Here is a 15,177-nt window from a genome sequence, read left to right as displayed (position 1 = left end):
AACTGCAACATGTAAAAATGAAACTGAATTGTAATACAGGCTTGTGACCAGCCTCTATACCACTTATTAAATCAAATATTTATTATTATGTTAAAAATTATAGCTAATAGTAAATATGTAATTTTATTTTTATATATATCATCACATTTTGAGAGATAATGTGTTAAATTTGATCGTCACTGACATCCGCATAATAATTTTTGAACCAATAATTATTAGATTTGGCCTTTATGGCCAGTGGCCAACAAAAATGCCCTGAAATGCCTTGAATTGTCTATTTGTCTTACCTCAAAAACCTCTCCATGAGACGGTTCCTTATTTAATATTTGTCGACTCCAAATTTCCAAATACAGTGTGTAATGTGAAGTTGAGGTTGACAGCCCATTTTGTAAGTTAATTAATGATCTCCGCGTGATTAACGTAACGTAACCAGCAGTCCAAAGTTTTAAATTATTAAATCCCGGCCACGACCGGCCTAGTCATATTTAGCTTACCCACAGAACACAAAATCTCTTGTTATAAAGGTCTTTACACCTGACTTGATAAAATTATGGAGGGATATATCACAATGTTCAATGGCTCATTAGATGAGAAAACTAGTGTTCGGTGACTCCTTGACTTCCTACAAGAAAGTGAAATTCGCACGTTGTGGCGGGCAAGTATCTATCTCATGTACTTGCTCCAACTCATATTTAGTTAAATATTGTCTCAGGGCACAACTCATCTAATCAATCAATTCAAAATAAATTTATAAATTTTGCTTTGTTAGACACCCGGGTGCAAGTTGGATCAAGGACTAGAAAAAAAAAATTAAAGAAGTAAGATATGAATTTGGTTATTGTGTTTACCTCTATTAATTTCAAGATATAAACATCGAAATCAAAATACACTTAAGTTTTCTTAACCGACTGAAGTACAAAGAGTCAACAGTTGCTTCTACTGAGACTCAAACCCACTCCCTTTCACGTGGAAGTATAAACCGAATGTTACTAAACCATAAGGTCTTTGGCTATTCAAACTTATATTTACTCCAATATCATATTAAATATAATATGCCTCTTGGTTTGGATATAATTACACCATTTTCCTAACCAAGCATTGCCAAGAAAGCTACAACTACACATACCATATTTATACAGCTGTATTTCACCTTGCAAAGAAATTTTCCTGAAATTGCATCTAACCTTTTTCTATTTTATAGAATATATTATAAGTTAATAATAATATATTGAAGTATTAAGTGGGGGAATGAAAGTCTGATTAGACTTTAAATTATAGAGTTTGGAGGTAGCTAGGAGTTTTCTTATTAGTTATCTATATTTGCTCATAAAAGCAAAATTCTTTCACTTTAGGATACTAGATGGATAAATCACGGTAACTCGCAGTCCATCCATTAAATGGGAAGGCTAGTGCATAGTGCTCACAATGCAAGGAGCCCATCTTGCCCACCACAATGTAATTCTCACATCTAACAAGCTAAGGTTCTATCTTATGCCATTACCCATAACCTGTCACCAGGGCCGATTTTTTTATTTTTGGTGCCTTGTCCTTATAAATAAATGAGGCCCTACAAGCAGTAGGATTCGAACCTTTGATCTTAAATAAGATATAAGATATACAATAAATTTTCATTTTTACCATTACTCCATAGAATCTTTTAATATTAATTGCAAACTTTTTATTTTTTAATGTCTTAACTAACTAAGTAAAAATTAAATGTTAGGCCCTCAAAAATTTAGGGCCCTGTGCTGTAACCCAGCTTGCACAACCCAAAATTCGGCCCTGCCTGCCACCTAACTTTCATTGAATGTTATGGTTGGAGGTGAGTAAACATTCATTTAAAAATTAAAAAAAAAGTATATTTTTTCTATCGGGAAGAGGGAATATCTCGAATAGACTGGCCTATTAATGGGACGTCCTTGAGGGACCTCAAAACATCTCAAGAGTTTCCTTCGTTGGTTAAGACAAAACTTTCATACCTACCCTAGATTGGTTAAACAGTCTATTTGATTATATATATTCATTGACTAATTAAGTAATTAATATATTATATTCCGATCCTTTTCTTTGTCCATAATGAATGCAATGTGAACTTATATTAAGAATGCAAGGCATGCATTCAATTCTTATTTTGACATTTTTATTGAAGAAATTAAATAATAAATATTATATTTTTAAAAATAGACATAGTTTTTCTTAAACATCTAGCTAAAAGAAGAGCGTTAGTCATTACTTACTACCTAAGGAAGAATTCATTAAAAATGAAAAACGCACACCCTCTCACGAGTTAACTTTTTATCAGTACTCTTTTAGTCGAGTGTATCGCACAAATTAAAGTCTCCTAACTAGTGTCATTAATTTATCTTTTGTGGTTTGAGAACTACGGAGTATATATTACATTGAAGCAAAATTTACTCGTGCATATTTAATCTGACTAGGAACTTTTCTCAATCGCCTAAAAATGAAATACTCATTATTTTTTATCAATTAATTATCCGTGAATGGACTGACTACTATCCAATTATCCATGATGAAAACTCTAATACAAATTAAATATTATCCATGAGTCAATAATTGACATAATACAGCAACTAGCCAACTACATACAAATGAATGAATATGAACGCAACTTCATGTCAACTTCTCGACAGGTCGGCTAAGCTACGCGTCTGCGATGAGGAAAATTTCTTGCCAGTAGTATTAAATCGCCCCGGAATCATAAAAGCTATAAATAGCAAAGAAAACAGGCCGGCCTGCAGGAATTAAAGAAAGCTGTAAAAATAATGGCCTGGAGCCCTGATTCCATTGTTAAAAGCAAGCTGGTTTTCTTTGGCGATGGAGATGGGTATGAATTGGAGGATTTGTTGCGGTCGACGGCGGGCGTGCTGGGAAAGGGGACGTTCGGGACAAGTTACAAATCGGAGCTGCCGGAGAAATCTGCAGTGGCTGTGAAGAGATTGAAGATTGGTTGCTTGCCGGTTGATGAATTTACAGAGAGGGTTCATGAGGTGGGGAAGATGATGACACATGAAAATCTTCTTCCACTTAAAGCATATTGTTGGCATCACACTGAAATTCTTCTGGTTTATGATCATATGAGCATGGGAAGCTTGGCTTTCAGGTTACATGGTAAGTGCTAACTAATAATAATCCTTTCTCTTCTAATTTTTTGGAGCTATGATTAGAGATGTCAATCAAGTCGGTCTGTTTGGTTAGGGACTAGTTCTATCCCGTTATCAGACTTATTGGCTCGGGCTTATAGATTTTCTTGACACTAACCTTAAAATTTTGGATTATTAGACTTATTGGGCTGACTCAACTAAAACTTTTGACGTTTCCAAATTAATATTCTGAACTTTCAATTTCGGATACACTAAAGCATTTATGTAAACTTATAAATCATTCAACCAATATATATAAATCGAGCTTACATATAAATTCCACATATATTTTGTTCCATCACTTGTGAAATATAAAATAGCCTTTAAGTGGCTTGGACGAGCTTGTTTGGACCATCGACTTTATCAATTTTGGGCTTATCGGACTAAAATTTCTTGGTTCTAATCCTAAAATTTTTTGGACTTATCAGACAAAACTTGGACTTATCAGATTAGTCCATCGGTTTTGCGCTAAGATTGACATCCTTAGCTGTGATCGTACTTTCTAGATTTTTTTTTTCTTTTATGCAATTTGTCACTTTTTTTATGTGCCCCGTGAGGTGAGATTAATCTAGTTGAATGTCGGTGTTGATTCCACATAGGAAATGAAGGTAAAAACAAGGCTTCACTGAATTGGGAAGTCAGGACCAGCATTGCCTATGGTGTAGCCAATGCCATCCAATCTCTCCATGCTCAAGGCTCAACCATTTGCCATGGCAACATCAGATCATCAAACGTTTTCCTAACAAATTTCTTGGAAGTCCGGGTGTCGGAGTTCTGCCTAGCGCGACTCCTCTCCCCGGACTCCAAACTAGACCTCGTTCCAGGCTACCGCGCACCAGAAGTGACGGGTCCCCACCAGGTCTCCCACCAGTCAGATGTCTATAGTTTCGGAGTTCTGCTCCTGGAACTGCTAACCGGGAAGGCCCCATTGGACGCCTTCGCGAGAAACAATGGGGTCGATTTGCCTAATTGGGTTCGGGCCATGTTTCGGGAGAAACCAATCTGTGATGTTTTTGACAGTACATTGGCAAAGGCAGAAGGCAATGCAGAGCAACTGGTTCAGTTACTACAAGTTGCCATTTGTTGTACTTTTCAGTATCCTAACAAAAGGCCTTCTATGGCTGCAGTGGCTGACCAGATCAAGAAAACTTGTAGTTTATGGTTTTGATACTAAAAGGATGAAATCAATTTTTTGTTTCTCAAAATAAGAAATTTATATCACAATGGAAAGTTTAAATAGTCACAACCTATTATGTAAGCAAATTCAGGTTAAAAAAAAAATGAATATCTACTATACTAATAAGAGCCAAAGAGAGTTAGGCCTAAAATGGGTAGAAAAATGGCGGTCAAATTATTTAATCAAATAGATGGTTCAGATGAATTATTTAATCAAATAGATGGTTAAGATAATTCAAATTAATATTATTAATAAAGATTACCTAATTTAACCTTACTTTTATTATTATCCGTTAAGTTTTCCGTTAAATATTCTCTTCTCCGTTAATATTCCGTTAACTTTTAACTTACCCATTAATTTCTATAAGAAAGGTCTTAGGTTCGAACCTCATCTCAATCAAATTTGACATAATTAAGTTTTCTCACTCTATTTTACTCTTATTAAATTAAATAAATTAGTAGCTACAACAAAAAATGATACANATGAATTTTCTATATTATCTTGGATTCATATATACTTTGAGTTAGATATTTAAATAAAAAAATTCGACATTCAATTACCCATTTATAAACTTCTCCTATATAATGTTGCATTGATATACTTTCAAATATTTATTTAAATATAAATATTGGGCATTAACCCATTCGCGCAATGCGCGTGTAAAACTAGTAATACCAAGAAGGCCAATAGATGGGACAACCCCACCAAATTGGTCAAACTGTTTGATTTGGTAATCACAAGATTACAAGTTCGACTCTTAACGAAAATGGTTTTTTACTAGTAACGAAAATGGTTTTTTACCAGCTAAGGTCACAGTGCACACTATCGACTATCGAGTAGTGGCTACAAGTTTTTTTTGTCATTCAAAAAAAATTAATAGACAATGTTGAATTTAAAACTTTGTGATTACCAAATCAATTGTTCGATCAATTTGACTAGAGTTGTCTCTATAATTTATATAATTAACTAATAAATATGAAAGTTTGTGATAGTTATCTAAATCATTATTGCAACAAGAAAAAAAAACATTTTCTTATTACTAGCAGCTACTATAGAATTAGTCTGTTGTGGAGTATTATATTTCTAAGTACGTCTTTGTCTAATATACTAACTTTATTATACCCTGTTTAAAAAATTCACACACTAGGGCACGTTGAAACTTCAACATTCTAAATGTAGAAATTATTATATTTTGAGTTTTAGATTTGAAAAATAATATAATTTTATATAATTTATATAAAAATATATTTTCGCAATGATATAAATGTTCAAAATAACCAATAATAGTAAATACATAGTAGCTTAATGAAGCCATTTTGACTCGTTCAGCCCAAATTATAACTTTGGAATTATCAAATTAAATCCTAACGATTTTGTCTCAGATTAGTTGTATTTTATTTTGTCTTTTTAGTTTGTTTTTAATTGAAAATATAAAAAAATAAAATTAAAAAACTGGATTAGAAGTCAAATAGAAGACCCCAAAAAAAAATCATGGTGTTAAAGATTAGAAGTCATTTTCATGGATTCCAATAATACCATTATATTATATTTTCTATTTTTTCATTAAACGCTATATATATATATATATATATATATATATATATATATATATATATATATATATATATATATATATATATAATTGAAAGTCTTCTAAATTTATAAATAAAAATCAATGGAGTTATTAAAAGTATATTTTTTTAAAAAAAAATAGAAATATGAAAATCTTTATTATTTTCTTGTCAAATCAAAATAATATAAATATAATATGCAGTACTGGATATATATACACGTAAGACATACACATATAATATATGCATAACTGCAGATCTAATCAAATTACAAATCATATTACATATGAAAAAGTAAAAAACTTTAATTATGTATCTGAATATTTTGATAAAGTATGTGTAATGGTGGGAGAGTCAAATTAAAGGTTTTTAACACGATAGTCTGACATCAAAAAAGATAAATATGTATTGAATAAAGTTGACAGATCCTCCGTAAGTCGAGAAAAAAAATCTCACCCCAGGTGATTTTCTTTGATATGATGAGATGTGATTTTCATTGACCTAAACTTTTCTAAATCTAAGATTGGACTAAACATGTAAATAATTTTCTCACTTTTTAAATTCTCAAGAAAGTTAAAACTTTGCTGGCTAACAATTCCCTCTTAGTCTTAGTTTAATAATTATAAGTTTCTAAGTTTTATTTTCTATGTAAGAGTTGTCTATTAATCCTTTGGTGGAATTGATGATTTAATTTATCTCTTTGGCTATCAAAATCAACAGATCTGACAGATTTTTTTTTTTTTTTTTTTTAAGTGAAATCCATACGTATTAGAGTTTACATACAATCGGTCTTGAAGGGAACTACAATGAAATTTAAAGATAAGAGATTATAGACACATTAGACAGTGACAGCCAAACATATATTCTGCTCAACTTAATCAATTTTCTACGGGAGATTAGAAAAGATAAGAGATAATAGACACATTAGACAGTGACAACCAAACATATATTCTAGTCAACTTAATCAATCTTCTATGGGAGATCAGGTAATAATACATCGGAAACTGAAGCAAATTAGTCAGATGATTGACTTGATAACCATAAAATTTCAAATTCAATTCGACTCCAATCCCAACCAAAATTGTTTATTGACTTTTTATATTTGAACCAGTTATGAACAACTTAGGTTTATTTACCTCCTTGTCTATATGCATAAAATAAATATGGAGATTAGGGTCGGATGATCCAGTCAAGTCTTCTAACTGCTTAATTGCCATCTATTTTGGGTTACATATGCCGCAGACTTTGAATTTTAGCAACAATCTTACATCAATCCAATCATATAGCAACAGCAGCATAAACAACAACTCTGCACAAACCTGAAAATTTCTCAAACATCAAAATCAAAATGGCAAAATATTCAGCAGAAAACATGGACAAAAGGCTTATTACCTTCATTATCCAGGACGAGGATGCGGCATATGATCTGGATGATTTGTTGCAATCAGAAGCTGAGGTAATGGGAAAGGACAGGCTTGGAACCTCGTACAGAGTGGAGATGAAGACCGGAAAAGCCGTGGTTGTGAAGAGGTTGAAGGAGACGTCGATGTCGCATGAAGAATTCGACAGGAGAGTTGAAGAGATTGTGAAGTTGACGATGAGCCACGAGAATCTGCTTCCTCTCAGAGCGTATTATTTTTCCAGATATGAAAAGCTTCTTATCTTCGATCACATGCCCATGGGAAGCTTGGCTTCTCTTCTTCACCATAAGAATTCAGGTCAGTGGCCTTTTTGTCTCATTTTGATATCAATTCAAACTAAATTAAAGACTTAATTCCATTTTTGGTCTTAGTATTATTGTGACATGACCATTTTTTGTTCTCCATGAACAAAAGATTAAAATTGTTGAAATATCCTTAAATAGAAATGTTGGGAAAAATCCCACCTCCTGTGACAATCAAAATCACAGACCCGACACGGTACACAAATACGAGATAATACACAATAGCCCAAAAATAAATATGAACACAAGGAACACAAGATTTACGTGGAAAACCCCAAAACCACGGGGAAAAACCACGGGCCACCAACAACAACAATTTCCACTATCACAAATCTCGGGTACAAAGTTTTAGGCTACCACACGAGCCATACATTCACAAATCATCAAATACAACAACTCCTAGGCCAAAACATTCTTATAATATTCACAGGCTAAAAGGAATAATATCTCGTACTCAAAATATTCAATCTCCAATACTAGGATAAAAATGAATACAAATATTACGAGATTATCCAAAGAGATGCCTGGAATAAATACAAGCTGACCTCAAATATTTGATGAAGATAGTACCCAAGAAGAAAGACAAACTCACGAAAAAGCTGCGTCCAAAATGGAGAAGAAAATAATGGCTCCCTCCTTCTGCTGGACTGCCGAAAATAAGAGAAGAAGAAAAATGTGTTTTTCTTCTCTACACACTGCCGCTCACTGCCTCTCTGTGTTTTTCTCTCAGTTGGCCGAAAAAAGTGAAATGAATGGGAATCAAATTTTCTTCCTCTGCTGCCGACAACATACTGCCTCAAAGAATGGAAATAGTGCATGCTTACATGCCAAATATTCCACCACTTAGACAAAAGGTGATGCCACTACATTTTGTTTTTGTTTTATTATCTCCACTTGCTGCTTCACATACCTCCCAATGCATTTAATATAGTAAATGCCACATAGGAGGGACCCAACAAGAAAGGCATTTCGATCTTCACTTATAGACACCCAATGAATAGAAGTCACCTTAGGAAGAAAAAATTCAATAGGGGGAAGCATTAATTTTCCATTTTATATATTATATGGTAAACAATCAAATATTGATTTGCACTAGGAAAAGGAGAGACAAACAAGGCTCCACTGACATGGAAAGTAAGATCAGAAATCGCATTTGAAGTCGCCGGCGGCATTGCCCATCTCCATTCTCAGGGCTCAAACATCTGCCATGGAAACATAACTTCATCCAACGTTTTACTCTCCAATTCTTTCCACGTCCGCCTCTCGGATTCCGGCGCCGCTCACCTCTTCAGCCCCAACAACGTTAATCTCACCGCAACTACCTCTTCAGGCTACCACGCGCCAGAAGTACTGCAAACCACACAAAACCTCACTCACAAAGCCGATGTTTATAGCTATGGCGTCTTAGTCTTGGAGCTACTCACTGGTAAGCCCCCAAAGACGACAGAAGGGATGGAATTGGCGTCGTGGGTTCGGTCGATGTTTCAAGAGAAGCCGATTGTCGATGTTTTTGATGATGTTTTACGAGATTATTACCGGGATTTTGGGGGACAGATGATGGTTCAATTGTTGGAGCTTGCAATTTGTTGCACGTTCCAGAATCCTGATAGAAGGCCTTCCATGGCTGCTGTGGCAAGCAGGATTAAAGAGATTTGTGGATTCTAGTGATCACTCATCAAGCATTATTCAATGTGTGAGGATATGATGTGACAATAATTGAAGCATCCATCTCAACTAAAAAGTCTAAGCTGATAGTTGGATTGTACATTTATGTTTATATATGATATATGCTCCATTTCAACAATAACAATATGCAAAATGAAATTGATGTGAAAAGAATTCTTTTTACTTGTATACCGCATTTAGAAATACTTGGTTAAAAAAAAAAGTCCAAAAGTGTGATTATTTTTGTTGTTTGGATAGGATCATTATCTTGACCAAAATTTGTTGAGTATGGAATAATTGTCAAGAAATTGATATAAAATAATTAAGCATTACTTAATTAAGGGCCCAACTAGGTGTTGACCATAACTCCCATGACTTCAATCTCTAGCTTTAAAATTTGTACAAAACCCACAATAGTCAAGATCATCACTTGATTGTCCATAGTTGACTAACTCAATATTGTTCATATAGGGGTTAAGTACAGTTTTGGTACCAAATGTCATACCAATTTAACAAATCAATTTGATTTCATAGTAAATATAAAAGCTATATTGTGTTCGGCAAAATATTTTATTCAACATCTAATCTTACAAGTGACAACTCAAAATAATCACAAAAAGATTAGATCGCATGCATATAACTCATGACTATTTTTTCTTTTACTATTTTTCTATTAATAAATCATGTGACTATTATCAACCAAGTTAATTTATTAACTTCCTTGAATTGATCGATTTGATCAATTTAATATTTTGATCACTAGTATAGGGAACCCCCGTTGCTGGAATCCAATCCTTGCCATCAATAAGAGCATCCACACTAAACTGGATAGTTTCAGCAAATCTCATTCTTGAATGCACGCCCTTCCAGCGTACCCTTTGCTCGGTCCGCGATCCGCGGCCGGAGTTCTTATACTCGCCGTAGTAAATCGCGCCCGGTGGCGCTTTATTGTCGAAAGGCGACCAACCTTTGGGATCAATAAGCCTTCCCATATCGGAGTACAAGAAAACCGTGGTGGAGTAATCTTTCCAGGGCCGGCCTAGGAACGTGGGGACATTCCCAATATCTTCGGCCGCCGAAATGGTGCATTTTATGAAGGAGAACGCGGAGCTGGCGGCCGGCTCGTATTTGCCCTGGGCGGTGATGATGGTTACCGGATACGGTGAAGGGTTGCGGATGAGGATATCGGTGTTTTGGAAGACGGCGGCGGAGTAGCCGAAGATGAAGTCGATTGTGCCGTAGATTTTGCACTTGTAGAAGAATTGGCGGTTGCATTGTACGAGGAGGGTGTCTTGGTAGCTGGCCAATTTGCATTGGTAGAATACTGCCTTGTCTGATTCCACCTTCAGCGCCACTGATTGCCCCATTTTAGGGCCGGCCGTGTTCTCGAATCCCATGTTCTTAGCTATGAAACCTGCGCCGGAAATATCTGCATATATACCATCACAAACAAAGTCAAATATAGGGATTGGTTTTCTTTTTCATACTTTTTGTCTTCCTGCTTTGAGCTCATCAGGCACCTAGATTGATTTACCTGATGAATATATTAGAGAGGGCTAGGTCCTTGGTAAATCGACCCGATGAAGTGGAGTAAGACGTGTCCAATTGACCTCGGAGTAGCCTCGAGGTCGAGTCCTGCACTTGGCCTCAATTGCCAAAGACTGAGCCTAGTTAGTGGTCAATCTCGACCGCCAAGGCCAAGCCTAGCGCTCAACCTCAGCCACCTAAGTCGAGCCTCACCAAAGTCGAGCCACATTGGTTGCCAATGGTCAAGCATAGCGCTCAGCCTCGATGGTTAGAGGTTGAGCCCAAAGCTCAGTCTCAGCCACCAAGGGAAAGCTCGGTGCTCGGCCTCGGCTAGCTGGAGCTTGGCCACCAAGCCCGGAAGGGCATGGGCGTGGTTAAAGCAGGTGTGACTACCCACCCTTTCCTCGCGGAGTGGTTGAGGAGCAAGATTACTATAAATTTGGTCATAATTGTCTTGTCAAGACATCTCAATTCCATTTGTAATCCCATTACACAAGTATTAATACAATATTCTTGTCTTTCCATTATCATCTTTGTCTTTATTATTTATCTTTTAATTGTTGGTTTAATTAATTAGAGTTACCCCGGTTAATTTATTCAATCATTATCTATCTATTTGTAATTATTTATCTGCTAGAATTACAAAATCATACAAATACACACCCTCAAATAGTGGTTGAGTTTTTCTCAGTCACTCAAAAGCCACTAGACTTATTTTTTGTGTGCAATTGAGTTACTGAATTTAAAAAGTGTGTAATCGAACTATCAAACAAATAAAGTATTTGCAATTAGAAAATTTAATTTTTCTAATATCTTTTAATGCAGTTTGAGTTAAAAATATTTTAATCTTTATTCCCGACAAGTATGGTAGAGAAAAAGACAACTCAAGAGCACAACTATTAGTGTTTTTTTTTGGATTTTTAGAACAATGTTTAATGATATGGAGGAAAGAGAAAGCATGAAAGAGAAGATTGGGGTTCGTTTGCAAGTGAATAGTTTTTTCAGATTAGTGGGACCCACTAAAGATAATTGGACAGTCAGCAAGCCAGTGACTGCCACAAGTGCGTCGGGCACATCTTTCCCTTCTAATATTGTTTTTTTTTTGGGTTAAAATTAGATTTGTTTTATTTTTTTTTTATCTCTTCTCATTTTTTCTTTCCTAATCACACTTACAAAAACTACTTAAAACAAAAAAAACAAAAAAAAAAAAAAAAAAAAACCTCCACCATTATGGATGCTCTTAGTATATATAGAGTATCATGTAAGCAATGTAATCGAATTCTATAGGAAAAAAAATTTGAGAATATCTTAATTAAACATATTATGGTTTGATTGCATACTCTTTTAAGTTCAGTGAATTACTAAAATTGCACAACAACAAGAAAAAACTTAGTGACTTATTTGACTTTTTTTTCTGAGAGAAAAAGTTGTTAGGGTGAGAGAAATGAATTTACCAACTGTGGCGGAATCGTATGTTCCAACGCCACCACCGGCGCAAAGGTGGCCGGAAACAATTGTAGCGTCCATCCCATCACCAATCATGGTAAGGTTGGATTTGCTAGCATCAATTCTCAAAATCTCATTATAAACTCCTGCTTTGATATACATCACGAACCTAGCACCAGTACTGGGTACGACCTTAAGTGCATCTCCAATAGTTTTAAATCTTCCCGACCCATCTTTAGCCACCACAACGTCAACATGTATATCATCCACCCGACTTTCGAGTATCTTTCTCTCCCTCTCAGAAATCCACTTCGACATGCCACCGAAACCCATCCCCCGTCGCCGTTTACCAACCAAAGACTCTTCAAATGCGCGCAAGATCGTCAAACTATTACTTGTCGACTCTATGGAACTCTTGAGTCGCTCCAAAACCGCGTGTTTCAGTACCTCATCCTTTGCCTCATCAACCGCGTCGATGCACGTCTGGTGGTAGGCCCCGGCGGCGGTTAGCCACGTCTTGAGGTCCTCGAACGCTTCGGTTGTCGACGGTTTACCGTTATTAGGCGGCGTGGTCAAACAACCGTTGAGACTAGTAAACGCGCGGGTACGGAGCATTTCACGACAGAATTTGAGTGCCCTTAACGACATGGCGTTTGACACATTCTTGAACTCCTCTTCTAATTTGAGGAATCCATTGGCGGCTAACAAGACCTCGTCAATCGCTAATCCAACGGACAACCTGTGCACTTCGGGGAGTCCAACGTTGTCAACTCGTGACTCGACAATTGGGGCGAGCCCTTTGAAGCACGAATCTGGGTACAATGTGGTTTTGCAGATAGCCTTGAGGTCAATGGCATTGACCACTACCCCAATTAGCATTAGATTTAGTAGGACTAGCCTTATTGCTAATGGAGGCAAAGAGATCATTGTTGCTATTATCTCTTTGGTTTTTGATTATTGTGGTTGATTTCATTTTCAATTTATAGCAGTGAAAATGTTGTCTTTTACTTAAGGAGATCAAATTGGTATTGATTATTTTGGGAAATTATTTATTGGCTTTAAAGATATGAAATTAAAGAGAAAATAGAAAGTGAAATCTGTATTTATTTTTTTGTTGAGAAAAGTGAAATCTGTATTTTATTTATTCGATCCAATAATATTTGGTTACTAAAAGGGTACTATTGAGTATTTTCCTTTTAAGAAAATGTTAATCTTTTCTAATTTTACAAATCACAAATTAACATTTCTATATGTGGCAAAATTTTATGTTTTTTTTTTTTTTTTAAATTCACGAGGTCTTTCTCCGGGGAATCAGATTCTTCCCCACAAAGAGAGCTCACTTAGCTTGCCACTTGAACTACCCCATTGGGTTAACAATTTTTTTTTAGGTATTAATTTTGAGTACCACTAACTCTGTTACAATGCAGTATCTGTTCATAACTGTTTTCTTAACCCACCGGAGTACAAAGAGTCAATACTGCCTACTAGAACCCACAACCTCTCACATGGGAGTGTAACTTGGAGTCACTAAACCACAAGATCACATCATGGAGTGATTAATTTTATTCTTAACTTTACTAATATCTATGATTTTGTCACATCATGGAGTGATTAATTAGTTTATGACTGGTAAACTTAACTACTTAAGGATGTATAGCTCGCATGGCCCTTTAAGAAAACAAATACATTTAATCACCACATGCGGTTTCAGAAGTGGCATATTACATATATTTAGTCATTTTGAGGTATTTGACAATTACCTTATAGTTGATAGTGTTAGTTATTTATAACTAGTTGAGAGTATTAGCGGTTCGTAAAATGATTTTTGGTAAATTAGTTATAGTTACTACATGTAGTAGATAACATGTAAAATGACTTATAAATTAAGGACATAAGTCTATTATTTTTATTTATTGAATTATTATTATTATTATTAATTCTAAGAATGATCATTGACTATTGATATTTACCAATTTTTATCATTGACTTTTTTATTTTATTTTATTTTTACTATAAGTGATCTCTTGACTATTGATTTTGTTCGAGATTTGATCTGCCAATTAAATTTTCATTTAGTAAGTGTTAAATATAAAAGTAAGAATGTAAAAATTGACTTGTTACTGAAATGGATAAATTGGGTTCATAAACTTCATACACTATGTTTATCATTAGTGGGAATGTGAAGAACAATTTGATATACATAAGCCAATTTGAATAAGGTTAATGATAATTCTTTGCCCATTTGAGGCAATTATATCTTTTCTTTTTAATGCCAAGGCATTATGTTCTAGTGGCACCAAGTTGCACTCTCATATGGGAGGTGTGTGTTTGAGCTTCAGTGGAGGTGATATTTAACACCAATATGTAAATTTGAAGAGGCAATTTTGTAAGGACTCAAGGGACCCATTATGGTTAAATTGAAAGTCGATAATAAAATTACAAAATGTCAAACCTTAAGTTCTCCGCAAATTTTACAATGGATTGTGGACCATGCATCAAAATGACGTCGTTTTGATTAATGAAAACAAACGGCTAAAAAGGCATCCGTTCCGCGCCGTTAACTTTCAGTTTATATAAACTGCAGTTACCTTTCAACACAACTGTAGTTCCTTTTTTATATAACTGCAGTTTATTCAACATTATACACTCAAATATGTGAAACTGTTATTCAGTTTCTTTTTAACACAACTACAGTTTCTTTTATAATACACTGCAGTTTCCTTTCAACACAACTACAAGTCTAAAATATCATTTCGATATAACTACAGTTTTATTGGACAATATACACTAAAAAAATGTGAAACTGTTATTCAATTTCATTTTATATACACTGCAGTTTCCTTTCAACACAACTACAATTTCATTTCGATATAGCTACAGTTTCATTTGATAATATAAAAACAAATG

At 34.9% G+C, this 15,177-nt stretch overlaps 3 protein-coding genes across 3 annotated transcripts; 2 read left to right on the top strand and 1 right to left on the bottom strand.

Annotated features, from left to right (window-relative positions):
• The first annotated feature begins 2,731 nt into the window (after positions 1-2,731).
• LOC116025038 (probable inactive receptor kinase RLK902) lies at positions 2,732-4,407 on the top strand. The gene is made up of 2 exons (XM_031266094.1): positions 2,732-3,129; positions 3,761-4,407. The coding sequence occupies exons 1-2, from the start codon at positions 2,784-2,786 to the stop codon at positions 4,327-4,329; spliced, it is 915 nt and encodes a 304-aa protein (XP_031121954.1). The 5' UTR covers positions 2,732-2,783; the 3' UTR covers positions 4,330-4,407.
• A 2,850-nt stretch (positions 4,408-7,257) lies between these two features.
• Positions 7,258-9,486, top strand: LOC116025475 (probable inactive receptor kinase RLK902). The gene is made up of 2 exons (XM_031266707.1): positions 7,258-7,627; positions 8,729-9,486. The coding sequence occupies exons 1-2, from the start codon at positions 7,258-7,260 to the stop codon at positions 9,295-9,297; spliced, it is 939 nt and encodes a 312-aa protein (XP_031122567.1). The 3' UTR covers positions 9,298-9,486.
• A 515-nt stretch (positions 9,487-10,001) lies between these two features.
• LOC116025474 (pectinesterase-like) lies at positions 10,002-13,197 on the bottom strand. Its single transcript, XM_031266706.1, has 2 exons — positions 12,279-13,197; positions 10,002-10,726 (listed from the first exon to the last, which is right to left on the bottom strand). Exons 1-2 carry the CDS (start codon positions 13,195-13,197, stop codon positions 10,002-10,004), a joined length of 1,644 nt encoding a protein of 547 aa, XP_031122566.1.
• Between the last annotated feature and the right edge of the window lie 1,980 nt (positions 13,198-15,177).

Source organism: Ipomoea triloba, chromosome 7 (assembly GCF_003576645.1).
Source record: "Ipomoea triloba cultivar NCNSP0323 chromosome 7, ASM357664v1".
NCBI lineage: Eukaryota > Viridiplantae > Streptophyta > Magnoliopsida > Solanales > Convolvulaceae > Ipomoea > Ipomoea triloba.
Note: the sequence above shows the minus strand (reverse complement) of the source record. Positions and strands in the feature narration are given on the sequence as shown.

Excerpts from the sequence above, each read along its gene's own strand:
- LOC116025038 (XM_031266094.1), top strand. The coding sequence starts at position 2,784 with ATGGCCTGGAGCCCTGATTCCATTGTTAAAAGCAAGCTGGTTTTCTTT. Across the intron at positions 3,130-3,760 it reads CTTGGCTTTCAGGTTACATG|GAAATGAAGGTAAAAACAAG; the intron begins GTAAGTGCTAAC and ends GATTCCACATAG.
- LOC116025475 (XM_031266707.1), top strand. The coding sequence starts at position 7,258 with ATGGCAAAATATTCAGCAGAAAACATGGACAAAAGGCTTATTACCTTC. Across the intron at positions 7,628-8,728 it reads TCTTCACCATAAGAATTCAG|GAAAAGGAGAGACAAACAAG; the intron begins GTCAGTGGCCTT and ends GATTTGCACTAG.
- LOC116025474 (XM_031266706.1), bottom strand. The coding sequence starts at position 13,197 with ATGATCTCTTTGCCTCCATTAGCAATAAGGCTAGTCCTACTAAATCTA. Across the intron at positions 10,727-12,278 it reads ATACGATTCCGCCACAGTTG|ATATTTCCGGCGCAGGTTTC; the intron begins GTAAATTCATTT and ends GTATATATGCAG.